Genomic DNA, 13,880 nt, shown 5'->3' with positions numbered 1-13,880 from the left:
TCCTGACCTCAGACAGCTGGGCAGTGGCTGGAGTCAGGAGTGATACTCAGCCCTGCTGAATGGGGTCGTCTGCTATGATCCTGTGTGCTCCCCTCTGTAGACGGTACTCACAGTAAACACGCTCAGGGGCCTGGAGGAAGAGCTTAGGGTAGGCCAGGCTCTTAGTGTTCATGGTGAGCCCTGGATGTGGCCCTCCTCACATCCACCTTGGAGGTGATGGGGTTCAGGACATGATACCCCAAAATATGGCACCTCGGCATATTGAATATCGTTAAGCTGAAGGAGTTTGAGAAAACAGCAGAAGTAGAAATGTCACTCTGACGTCCCCCTGCTCCCCCTTCTTCCCTGAAACAGACCATAAATCTCCCAGATGGAAGGTGCTCTCCCTGCACCAGGAGGAAAGAAGACGTTGTTCTCAGCAGAGATGGGGAACTTAGGGCCAAGAAGGCTGTATCAACAAACCTTGTTAAACTAACCCTTATCGTCCTAATTACTTCTTCACCATTTATTCACTCTAGCCCAAATCCCTTTGTCTTGTCAGTTCTTCACAAATGTACTGTTCCTACAAGGTATAAAAACTTCCTGGGCTGGTCACTTCTTCGGGGCTTCATTCTCTTGTGAAGGCTCCCACGGACATGTAAAAATTCAGTAAAATGTGGATGCTTTACTCCTGTTAATCTCTCTTTGCCAGTTTAACTTCCAGACCCAGCCAGGGAGCCTAAGAGGGTAGAGGAATCCTTTCCCCTCCCCGACAGAGCCCTGGCTTTCAGCAGCCCCATTCGCTACCTCACAAGCTTCTGAACAGCCCCCTGGCAGGTGTCCATTGAGACACCTTTGGAAAGGGGGTGGGTTGAAGTATTCCCCTGAGAACTCATGCTCTGCAAGGCTGGGGCGAACACAGACCACACAGACTGTATTCTACTTTAGACTGAAGCAAAGCCAAGTATCCTAGTTAACTGTAAATTAGAGTAATTATGCTTGCAAGTTGTCAACACACCCACTCCCAGATCCCTAGGGAATAGGGTGTTATTTTTCCCCAGGAGCAAAGCAAAGACAAAATTTGCATTTCCTTCTCCCCTCCCCTTCCCTTCTCCCCTCCCCTCCCCTTCCCTTCTCCCCTCCCCTCCCCTCCCCTTCTCCCCTCCCCTTCCCTTCTCCCCTCCCCTCCCCTCCCCTTCTCCCCTCCCCTCCCCTTCTCCCCTCCCCTTCTCCCCTCCCCTTCTCCCCTCCCCTCCCCTCCCCTTCCCCCCTGCCCTCCCCTCCCCTCCCCTCCCCTCCCCTCCCTTTCCCCCCCTCCTCCCCTCCCCTCCCCTCCCCTCCCCCCCCTCCCCTCCCCTCCCCCCCCTCCCCTCCCCTCCCCCCCCTCCCCTCCCCTCCCCTTCCCCCCTTCCCCCTCCCCCTCCCCCTCCCCTCCCCTCCCCTCCTCCCCTCCCCTCCCCTCCCCTCCTCCCCTCCCCTCCCCCTCCCCTCCCCTCCCCTCCCCTCCCCTCCCCCTCTCCCCTCCCCTTCCCCCTCCCCCCCTCCCCTCCCCCCTCCCCCCTCCCCTCCCCCCTCCCCTCCCCCCTCCCCTCCCCCCTCCCCCTCCCCTCCCCTCTCCTTCCCTCCTCCCCTTCCCCTCCCCTTCCCCCCCTCCCCTCCCCTCCCCTTCCCCCCCTCCCCTTCCCCCTGCCCCCTTCCCCCTTCCCGCTTCCCCTTCCCCCCTCCGCACCTCAGGCATGTGGGATCTTAGTTCCCGACCAGGGATTGAACCCGCACCCCCTGCGGTGCAAGCACAAAGTCTTAACCACTGGACTGCTGGGAAGTCCCATTTAGTGTGATTCTTAATGTGCTTCCTGACTTGAGGTCAACCTTCTCCTCAGCCTCTTTCGGCTGCAGCTGGGTTCTTGGTCTCCCTGGGGTACCTAATAACACAAAGACCAGTTCCAGCCAAGAGTCCCACTGGAGGGCCTGTTGCATTCCCTCTCCTGTGTCCCAGTCTGGGCCCGGGCAGAAGAGCGTTTGCAAAGGCCACATACCCAGGAATGGCAGGACCAGCCCAGGAGGCTCTGGCATGCTTATATACCTGTGAGTTTTAGGAAGAGCATCTATGCTTTTATGAGGTTCTCAAAGGGGTATCCGGCCCTCCCAAGAGTTTAAGAACCACTGTTTTCAGGGTTTAGAAAAACAAAGCCAAGCCATCCTAGGCTCAGTGCTTGGGGATTAAAGAAGCAATTGTCCCTAATTCAGGGACTGTATTTTCCCCTGTGGATATCCAGCCTCATCTCTCTCTTTCTTTGTCTCCTCACATTCTCAGTCCCTTGGCTGAAGAAAGAGATGGAGACACTTACGACTAAAGCCTTTGCTCCCTAGAAAGAAAGGTTTATTGGAGGAGGTGATAGAAACTGGTTTTGAATTTTTTGAGTACACTCTTCTATTTTCCTCTGAATTGGTCTGCATGCACGGACCTTGATAACTTGGCTAAGAGTTTGTGTGGTCAGGAATCTCCTTACCATGATGGTTAGTTATAGAATGCAATGGTTGTCTTAAACATTGATTAAACTGAAAATCGCTGTCTTAATGAGTCAGGATTGCTCCTTGGGGCTACCTGCTGACATCGGACAAATTAACACTTTCCGGGGCCCTGGGGGGAGCCCTGAGATATACAGCCTTATTCCCATTCCCTATCTCTTTGATTTCCTCCAGAAAAACCAGGGGTAGCAAGGAGGACATAGTTTCTCTCTCTTTTTAAAAATTAAGGTATAATTGACAGATAACATTATATTAGTTTCAGGTGCACCACATAATGATTCAGTTATTTGTATACATTGCAAAATGATCACCACAATATGTCTCGTTACCATCTGTCACCACACATTTACAAAAATTTTTTTTCTTGTGATGAAGACTTTTAAGATTTACTTTGTTAACTTTCAAGTAATGAATACTGTATTATTAACTATAGTCACCATGCTCTACGTTACATCCCCATGACTTATTTTATAACTGAAAATTTGTACCTTTGACGCCTTTCTTCTATTTTATCCACCCCCCACACCCTCTCCCCTGTGGGAACCACCAGTCTGTTCTCTGTATCTATGAGCTTGGTTTTCTGTTTCTGTTTTGTTTTGTTTGCTTGTTTGATTCCAAATACAAGTGGGATCATAGGGTATTTGTCTTTCTCTGTCTGACTTATTTCACTTATATAATGCCCTTGACGTCCATCCATGTTGGCGCAAATGGCAAGATTTTTTTTTTTTAATTTTTTGTGGCTGGGTAGTATTCCATTGTGTGTGTGTTTGCGTGGGTGGGTGTATATCACATCATTATCCATTCACCTGTTGATGGCCACTTAGGTTGTTTCCATATCTTCACTTTTATAAATAATACTGCAGTGAACATGGGAATGCAGATATCTTTTCGAGTTAGTGTTTTCATTTCCTTCAGATAAATACCCAGAAGTGGAATTGCTGGATCATATGGTAGTTCTATTTTTAATTTAATTATAGAACCTCTATACTACTTCCCATAGTAGCTGCACCAATTTACATACCCACCAACAATGCAGAAGAATTTCCTTTTCCCCACATCCTTGTCAACACTTGTTATTTCTTGTCTTTTTGATAATAACCATTCTAGCAGGTATGAGGTGATATCTCATTGTAGTTTTGATTTGCATTTCCCTGATGATTAGTGATGTTGAGCATTTTTTTCATGTACCTGTTGGCCATCTGTATGTCTTCTTTGGAAAACTGTCTATTCAGATCCTCTGTCCATTTTTTAATTGGATCTTTTTTTTTTTTTTTTTTTGCTATTGAGTCACATGAGTTCTTTTTATATTTTGGATATTAGTCTCTTATCAGATATATGATTTGCAAGTATTTTCTCCCATTCAGTAAGTTGCCTTTTCATTTTGTTGATGATTTCCTTTGCTGTGCAGAAGGAGGACATAATGTCTTTTATTCTGCTGTGTTTTAAAAATGTCTTATATTCTGCTGTGTTTTAAAAATGTTTTACATAGCAAACCCCCTTTCTTAACACACACACACAAACACACACACACACTGTTGCCTATATGGGTTCTAGACTTCTGTGATGTTAGTATCCATTAAGGACAGACTTGTGAATTTTAAGGTGAAGTCAATTCTACTATGGGCAAATCAGATATAAACAGGAATTCAGCGTATTTCCCAAAGCCATAATTGAGTGAAAAAACTCTGATTCATTTTGTCTGCAGTGGGACATAGCCACCTGAGAAAGATCCCTAAAGAGATACTATGTACAATTTTGGTTAAGAATTACTGACCTGTAGGGTCACCAAAAGCTCCTCTAGCCCTAAGTAAGTTAATAAAATCAGTTACATTAAACTAAGAATTGAAAAGTCAAAGTGGGGTTAAGATTCTCTAGCCCATCTTTGCTTTACAGGTTTCCAACATTAAAACTCCCAAGCAAATGGATGAATTCATTGAGATCCAAAGTTCAACAGGAACTTGGTACCAGCGCTGGCTAGTCAGATTCAAGACCACTTTCAAGCAGGTACAACTGGGGACCTGGGGTTGTTGAGAGGGAGGCTCTATGGAAATCTGTAATGTCACGGGATGAAGAATAGAGATCTTGAACACCCCCATCAACCCAAGACAGTGTGGTGGGCAGGAAGCAACCTTGGATAGGGACTTTCAGGTCCTAGCCCATGCTTACCTGTGAGCCTTTGAGTCACAAACTATAAACCTTTGTTTCTTTTCTTTGTTCTTCCTTCCCAAGGCAGAGATTTTGAATATAGGTGCTATGTCTAGTCTGAGTAAACACCTTTCTCTCTAACACCTTCTCATTAAATAGCCCACAGGAATAAAGGAGTGGGTTAAAGAAATGACCCCTTTGAGATTTGTTGGTGATTTCTGAGAAAGTCTTCATGAAGGGCAAAGCTCCTATGAGGTGAATCAACTATTGAACACTGAGGCAGTCAATGGCCAGAGTCTCCTGAGCCTGGATGACCTTCTTGGTGTAGGGTGGTTCAATGTTTGGAATATCACCCATTCCCACTGGTGGGGAGCAGAACTCACTACTCAAGGCTATTCACTGACTTGATGTCTCCACTCCGTGTGCTTTTTGTCACATGCATGGAGCATTGCTGTGTTTCCAGATGCTACAGGACTGTTAGAAGTTGAGGCCAGCCAGTAAGAAGAGGAGAGGCTTTCCTTGTTATTTGAGCAGAATTGCTGCCTCTGGAAGATAATGGTTGCCCATTCTCTCCATGGGTTCCTAGGCAATTAAATAGAAAATATTAAAAATGAGCTCTTCCAAGTCACAAGTTTCTGCCTTTAACAACTCATCTCTTCTGTGTGTTATAGGTCTGGGAAAATGCTCTGTACTGTGTGATGGGGCCCTACAGGATGAACACACTGATTCTGGCCGTGGTCTGGTTCACCATGGCTTTAAGGTAAGCTCTGTCTTCCTTAAGTTCATTAATTTCCTTGTGCTTCAGGTGCCTCATCTATACACTGAGGGTTACATTTGGTTCTAACTCACAGAGTCTGTGTCAGATTGGATGATTTTGGCTCTAAGTAACAGGCAACCAACTCTAGTGGCTTCTACAACTAGGAAATTTCTGATCCTTTTTTTTTTTAATTTTTATTTTACTAAAAAAATTTTTTTTATTATTTTTTTTTACATCTTTATTGGAGTATAATTGCTTTACATTGTTGTGTTAGTTGCTGATGTATAACAAAGTGAATCAGCTATACATACACATATATCCTGATATCCGCTCCCTCTTGTGTCTCCATCCCACACTCCCTATCCCACCCCTCTAGGTGGTCATAAAGGACCAAGGTGATCTCCCTGTATTATGCGGCTGCTTCTCACTAGCTATGTATTTTACATTTAGTAATGTATATATGTCAATGCCACTCTCTCACTTCATCCCATCTTACCCTTCCCACTCCCCGTGTCCTCAAGTCCATTCTCTACATCTGTGTCTTTATTCCTATCATGCCCCTAGGTTCTTCAGAACCATTTTTTTTTTTTTAGATTCCATATATATGTGTTAGCATACGCTATTTGTTTTTCTCTTTCTGACTTACTTCACACTGTAGGACAGACTCTAGGTCCATCCACTTCACTACAAATAACTCAATTTCATTTCTTTTTATGGCTGAGTAATATTCCATTGTATATATGTGCCACATCTTCTTTATCCATTCATCTGTCGATGGACATTTAGGTTGTTTCCATGTCCTGGCTATTGTAAATAGAGCTGCAATGAACATTGGGGTATATGTGTCCTTTTGAATTATGGTTTTCTCAGGGTATATGCCCAGGAGTGGGATTGCTGGGTCGTATGGTAGTTCTAGTTTTAGTTCATTAAGGAAGCTCCATACTGTTCTCCATAGTGGCTGTATCAATTTACATTCCCACCAACAGTGCAAGAGGGTTCCCTTTTCTCTACACCCTCTCCAGCATTTATTGTTTGTAAAATTTTTGATGATGGCCATTCTGACTGGTGTAGGGTGATATCTCATTGTGGTTTTGATTTGCATTTCTCTAATGATTAGTGATGTTGAGCAGCTTTTCATGTGCTTCTTGGTCATCTGTATGTCTTCTTTGGAGAAATGTCTATCTAGGTCTTCTTCCCATTTTTGGATTGGGTTGTTTGTTTTTTTTAATATTGAGCTGCATGAGCTGTTTATATATTTTGGAGATTAATCCTTAGTCCGATGATTCATTTGCAAATATTTTCTCCCATTCTGAGGGTTGTCTTTTCGTCTTGTTTATGGTTCCCTTTGCTGTGCAAAAGCTTTGAAGTTTCATTAGGTCCCATTTGTTTATTTTTGTTTTTATTTCCATTACTCTAGGAGGTGGATCAAAAAAGATCTTGCTATGATTTATGTCAAAGAGTGTTCCTCCTATGTTTTCCTCTAAGAGTTTTATAGTGTCCGGTCTTACATTTAGATCTCTAATCCATTTTGAGTTTATTTTTGTGTATGGTGTTAGGGAGTGTTCTAATCTCATTCTTTTACATGTAGCTGTCCAGTTTTCCCAGCACCACTATTGAAGAGACTGTCTTTTCTCCACTGTATATCCTTGCCTCCTTTGTCATAGATTAGTGGACCATATGTGCGTGGGTTTGTCTCTGGGCCTTCTATCTTGTTCCGTTGATCTATGTTTCTGTTTTTGTGCCAGTACCATATTGTCTTGATTACTGTAGCTTTGTAGTATAGTCTGAAGTCAGGGAGTCTGATGCCTCCAGCTCCGTTTTTTTCCCTCAAGACTGCTTTGGCTATTTGGGGTCTTTTGTGTCTCCATACAAATTTTAAGATTTTTTGTTCCAGTTCCATAAAAAATGCCATTGGTAATTTGATAGGGATTGCATTGAATCTGTAGATTGCTTTGGTTAGGACAGTCATTTCCACAATATTGATTCTTCCAATCCAAGAACATGGTATATCTCTCCATCTGTTGGTATCATCTTTAATTTCTTTCATCAGTGTCTTATAGTTTCCTGCATACAGGTCTTTTGTCTCCTTAGGTAGGTTTATTCCTAGGTATTTTATTCTTTTTGTTGCAGTGGTAAATGGGAGTGTTTCCTTAATTTCTCTTTCAGATTTTTCATCATTAGTGTATAGGAATGCAAGAGATTTCTGTGCATTAATTTTGTATCCTGCAACTTTACCAAATTCACTGATTAGCTCTAGTAGCTTTCTGGTGGCTTCTTTAGGATTCTCTGTGTATAGTATCATGTCATCTGCAAACAGTGACAGTTTTACTTCTTCTTTTCCAATTTGGATTCCTTTTATTTCTTTTTCTTCTCTGATTGCCATGGCTAGGACTTCCAAACCTATGTTGAATAATAGTGGTGAGAGTGGACATCCCTGTCTTGTTCCTGATCTTAGAGGAAATGCTTTCAGTTTTTCACCATTGAGAATGATGTTTGCTGTGGGTTTGTCGTATATGACCTTTATTATGTTGAGGTAAGTTCCCTCTATGCCCACTTTCTGGAGAGTTTTTATCATAAATGGGTGTTGAATTTTGTCAAAAGCTTTTTCTGCATCTACTGAAATGATCTTATGGTTTTTATTCTTCAGTTTGTTAACATGGTGTATCACATTGATTGATTTGCGTATATTGAAGAATCCTTGCATGCCTGGGATAAATCCCACTTGATCATGGTGTATGATCCTTTTAATGTGTTTTTGGATTCTGCTTGCTAGTATTTTGTTGAGGATTTTTGCATCTCTATTCATCAGTGATATTGGCCTGCAATTTTCTTTTTTTTGTAGTATCTTTGTCTGGTTTTGGTATCAGGGTGATGGTGGCTGTATAGAATTAGTTTTGGAGTGTTCCTTCCTCCGCAATTTTTTGGAAGAGTTTGAGAAGGATGGGGGCTAGCTCTTGTCTAAATGTTTGATAGAATTCCCTGTGAAGCCATCTGGTCCCGGACTTTTGTTTGTTGGAAGATTTTTAATCACAGTTTCAATTTCATTACTTGTGATTGGTCTGCTCATATTTTCTATTTCTCCCTGTTTCAGTCTTGGAAGGTTATACTGTTCTAAGAATTTGTCCATTTCTTCCAGGTTGCCCATTTTATTAGCATAGAGTTGCTTGTAGTAGTCTCTTAGGATGCTTTGTATTTCTGCGGCATCTGTTGTAACTTCTCCTTTTTCATTTCTAATTTTATTGATTTGAGTCCTCTCCCTCTTTTTCTTGATGAGTCTGGCTAATGGTTTATCAATTTTGTTTACCTTCTCAAAGAACCAGTTTTTAGTTTTATTGATCTCTGCTATTGTTTTCTTTGTTTCTATTTCATTTATTTCCGCTCTGATCTTTATGATTTCTTTCCTTCTGCTAATTTTGGGTTTTGTTGGTTCTTCTTTCTCTAGTTCCTTTAGGTGTAAGGTTAGATTGTTTATTTGAGATTTTTCTTGTTTCTTGAGGTAGGCTTGTATAGCTATAAACTTCCCTCTTCATCTTGTGTATCTTCCTTCCCTTTTCATTTTGTCTATCTTTCTTTGAATGTGGTTTTTGTTCCACAGGCTACAGGATTGTAGTTCTTCTTGCTTCTGCTGTCTGCCCTCTCGCATCCCATAGGTTTTGGATCGTCGTGTTTTCATTGTCATTTATCTCTATGTATGTTTTGATTTCCTGTTTGATTTCTTCAGTGATCTCTTGGTTATTTAGCAACGTATTGTTTAGCCTCCATGTGTTTGTGTTTTTTACGTTTTTTTCCCTGTAACTGATTTCTAATCTCATAGCGTTGTGGTCAGAAAAGATGCTTGGTATGATTTCAATTTTCTTAATTTACTGAGGCTTGATTTGTGATCTATGATGTGATCTATCCTGGAGAATGTTCCATGTGCATTTGAGAAGAACGTGTAATCTGCTGTTTTTGGATGGAATGTCCTATAAATCTGCTGTTTTTGGATGGAATGTCATTTAAAGCTTCTGTTTCCTTATTTATTTAATTTTGGATGATCTGTCCATTGGTGTAAGTGAGGTGTTAAAGTCCCCCACTATTATTGTGTTACTGTCGATTTCCTCATTTATAGCTGTTAGCAGTTGCCTTATGTATTGAGGTGCTCCTATGTTCGGTACATATATACTTATAATTGTTATATCTTCTTCTTGGATTGATCGCTTGATCATTATGTAGTGTCCTTCCTTGTCTCTTGTAACATTCTTTATTTTAAAGTCTATTTTACCTGATATGAGTATTGCTACTCCAGCTTTCTTTTGATTTCCATTTGCATGGAATATCTTTTTCCATCCCCTCACTTTCAGTCTGTATGTGTCCCTAGGTCTGAAGTGGGTCTCTTGTAGACAGCATATAAATGGGTCTTGTTTTTGTATCCATTCAGCAAGCCTGTGTCTTTTGGTTGGAGCATTTAATCCATTCACATTTAAGGTAATTATCAATATGTATGTTCCTATGACCATTTTCTGAATTGTTTTGGGTTTGTTTTTGTAGGTTCTTTTCTTCTCTTTTGTTTCCCACTTAGAGAAGTTCCTTTAGCATTTGTTGTAGAGCTGGTTTGGTGGTGCTGAATTCTCTTAGCTTTTGCTTGTCTGTAAAGCTTTTGATTTCTCCATTGAATCTGAATGAAATCCTTGCTGTGTAGAGTAATCTTGGTTGTAACTTCTTCCATTTCATCATTTTAAGTATATCATGCCACTCCCTTCTGGCTTGTAGAGTTTCTGCTGAGAAATCAGCTGTTAACCTTATGGGAGTTCCCTGGTATGTTATTTGTCGTTTTTCCCTTGCTGCTTTCAATAATTTTTCTTTGTCTTTAATTTTTGCCAGTTTGATTACTATTTGTCTTGGCATGTTTCTCCTTGGGTTCATCCTGTATGGGCCTCTCTGCACTTCCTGGACTTGGGTGGCTATTTCTTTTTCCATGTTAGGGAAGTTTTCAAATATAATGTCTTCAAATATTTTCTCGGGTCCGTTCTTTCTCTCTTCTCCTTCTGGGACCCCTATAATGCGAATGTTGTTGTGTTTCATGTTGTCCCAGAGGTCTCTTAGGCCTTCTTCATTTCTTTTCATTCTTTTTTCTTTATTCTCTTCCACAGCAGTGAATTCCACCCTTCTGTCTTCCAGGTCACTTATCCGTCCTTATGCTTCAGTTATTCTGCTATTGATTCCTTCTAGTGTATTTTTCATTTCAGTTATTGCATTGTTCATCTCTGTTTGTTTGTTCTTTAATTCTTCTAAGTCTTTGTTAAACATTTCTTGCATCTTCTCGATCTTTGCCTCCATTCTTTTTCCGAGGTCCTGGATCATCTTCACTATCATTATTCTGAATTCTTTTTCTGGAAGGTTGCCTGTCTCCACTTCATTTAGTTGTTTTTCTGGGGTTTTATCTTGTTCCTTCTTTTGGTACATAGCCCTCTGCCTTTTCATCTTGTCTATCTTTCTGTGAATGTGGTTTTTGTTCCACAGGTTGTAGGATTATAGTTCTTCTTGCTTCTGCTCTTTGCCCTCCAGATAGTTTTACCTCTTGCTTTGCAACTTTATATTCCTATGTTCTTTCTCATGAGTAGCTGAGTTAGCTAAGACCTACAACTTAGTGTTAAATGGTAGTGCTGATAATGCGTATCCTGGTCTTGTTTCTTATGTTAGTGGTAATTACTGCAGTGTTTCCTCATTAAGAAAGATCCTGCCTTTTGAGCTGAGATTTATATATTTTTACATGCTAAGGAAGCATCCATGAATTCCTAATCTATTGTTGTTTTTATTGGGAATGAATGTCGTTTTTTATCTAATACCTTTTTGGCATCTATGGATATAGTCATGATATTTTTCCCTTAGATCTATTAATATGATGAGTTATATTATTAGATATTTCTAATGAACCATACTGATACATTTAAAATGGGCTTGATTTACATCAAGTCATGAATGCAGTCTCTGATGGCATTGCTGCTCAACTATTCTGTCTTCTGTATTACAGTTATTATGGACTTACAGTTTGGTTCCCTGATATGATCCGGTATTTTCAAGATGAAGCATACAAGTCCAAAATGAAGGTATTTCATGATGAGCACGTCTATGGTGTCACAATCAACTTCACAATGGAAAATCAGATTCACCAACATGGGAAACTTGTGAATGACAAGTAAGTGGGAGACCATGGGCTTTCCTCAGATCAAGGGGACTGTGTGTGGGGACTGTCTTGGGGAGAGAGCCATTGGGAAGATAAGAATTCAATATGGCGAGGCTGGACCTCCAAGGCTGGTGGAGCATCACAGCTTACCATGGCTGCCAGAGACTCGACAGTGCCCCTGGTGGCTCTGTCTGTACTGTGCCGTCCCCTGTCATCCTGGCTAAGGTTGATTCATCCAAGGTGGGTCAACCAAATCATCTCTCCTGAGACCTCGCATCTTTAATGGTGATGCACAGAGAGCCCCTCAATGATGCCTGCCTGGAGAGAGGTCCCAGAGCTCTCACCACTGAGGTCCTGTACCAACTCACAGCCTGGCTGTTGAGCTTTTTCTTTGATCCTGGATGCTTCTTCAGAAGCAAATCCAGAGGCCAATATAACACTCTCTTATGTTATTCTTTCACCTAATATTACCTCCAAGCATTAATTGGCATGGCCCATTGTCATCAAGAATGTTGTTGTGCTTTGGGGAAAAAATGAGTGGACTGTTACAAAAGTCCTGCCCTCAATCTGTTTGACTCCTCCTCTTCCTACTCCTGGGACACTGAGATGGATAGTCCAGCCTGTTGGGCTTTAAGAACACCTCTTTGAGGTTGCCCTCTGAAGGCCCCAAATGGGTCAGGGCAGGACAGTTTCCCCCAGGCCACATGTTCCACTAAACTGAGCATGTTCACCTCTGCTGTTTCCTTTCTTGAATTATCCTTAGCAAGTTCACTGGGTCAGGCGAGGGCATGATACACCAGAAACACCACAGCCCAGTGTCAGTGGTATAAACTGCCCCCAAGTTAATGTGTCTGTGCAAGAATTATCACCATGAATTTTCTCCTCCGACTCGGTTCTACTTCCCCAGCCCGCACCCACCTGGTGTGTCTAAGTGGCCATTCCCGTGACTGTGAGAAAGAAGTGTATGTCTGGGTGAAGTCCAAGGAAGTTGGCTTGGGCAGTCTAGTCCATATGTTCTTACTGGCCAGACCTTAGCAAATGTTCACTGTTATTTAGGATGAGAAAGAAAGTGTGACACGAAAAGGGGAATGTTATTTCTACAAATATAAGGCCTTTGGGGCAGGAAAGTTAGGACCGACTATCCGTGGACATGAATTCAGATTTTCAGATGATGTTTTAAAATGCCGAGGCAGAGTCGCAAACATCTCCACCTTCACGTGCCCATGTATGCACCTGCTCTCGGTGGGGACACTTCAGTTCCTGGAATCTGCTGAGAGTAGCCACTCCAGGGATGGCAGCTCAAAGGCTAGTGGTTGGTGGATGGCAATTCTCCCCAGGATTTCTCACCATCAGGGCTCTTCAATATAAGCCCAGAGATCTTGTGTTGGCATTGCCAAGGAAGAAATGTTGCCCTTCTTTATTAGAATGCTTCGGAAATGTTGAAAACTAAGGGACATTATGGATGGCTAGATGTCATCCATGATATGATGTTATTCCCTGCAGAGACGAATTCACTAAAAGAGACCTCATCTATGAAGTTGCCAATGTTCAGTGATACTCTATTGTGGTGTTAGCAATAATAACAACGGTAATGACACTTCTGTGTGCCAGGTGCTTCCTTAAGTGCCTTTCAGAGATTATCTCGTTTAATCCTCACAGAAACTCCAGGAGGCAAGAAATGTGCTTTCTCTTTTATAGGTCGGGAAACAAGCTTAGAGAGGTTGAGTTGCTTGCCCAAATCACACAGCTAACGTAAATAGATTAGAAATATCTCTCACCAATTCATGCATTTGGACTCCAATCCCATACCCTTGACAACTACAAATATCGTCTCACTGGGAAACTCTCCATTCCCACAAAGGCCCTGTTTTACATGGTGTTTTCTGGATTAAAAAGTTAATTGCAATGCCAGAGCTGTTATGATTTTTAAAAGTAGGTTTTGCAGTTCTAAGACTTAGCTACCCAGAAAATGGGAACTTCTGCTCCACTCCGTCCTTTTAAAAGATCCGAGCCTCCCAAAGCTTAAGGCTTGAGGAAGGCGGTGGTCTCATCTGTGGAACCAGGACCCCAGAGAACAATAGAGTTATTGTTAAGGGTCTGCAAATGCATAAGCAGGCCAATGATTGTCTGGGAGTGGATGTAAATATTCTGCACACACAGATGTTCTACCAAGTTTCTGTGTTTCAAATGCATACAAATGTTTTTGTGTGATTATTAAAGTATAAATTCCTTCAGAAGTTGCAGTGAGTTCATTTTAACTTGTCATATATATGTCATTCAGTTTTTTAACCAGGGGATACCACTGTC

General features: G+C 42.0%; 1 protein-coding gene across 5 annotated transcripts in view; it reads left to right on the top strand.

Moving 5' to 3' along the window:
• Window positions 1-13,880, top strand: part of SV2B (synaptic vesicle glycoprotein 2B) — a 259,567-nt gene that overhangs the window by 227,252 nt on the left and 18,435 nt on the right. For all 5 annotated transcript variants that reach the window (XM_082388923.1, XM_082388921.1, XM_082388924.1 and 2 more), the window contains 3 exons: window positions 4,402-4,512; window positions 5,325-5,413; window positions 11,421-11,585. In XM_082388923.1, the coding sequence (XP_082245049.1) occupies window positions 4,402-4,512; window positions 5,325-5,413; window positions 11,421-11,585 (365 nt within the window). The remainder of the gene's footprint in view (window positions 1-4,401; window positions 4,513-5,324; window positions 5,414-11,420; window positions 11,586-13,880) is intronic.

The sequence above is a fragment of the Balaenoptera borealis genome, assembly GCF_965194805.1.
Source record: "Balaenoptera borealis genome assembly, chromosome: 3".
Lineage (NCBI taxonomy): Eukaryota > Metazoa > Chordata > Mammalia > Artiodactyla > Balaenopteridae > Balaenoptera > Balaenoptera borealis.
The sequence above is the reverse complement of the archived record's forward strand: the minus strand, read 5'-3'. Positions and strand labels throughout refer to the sequence as shown.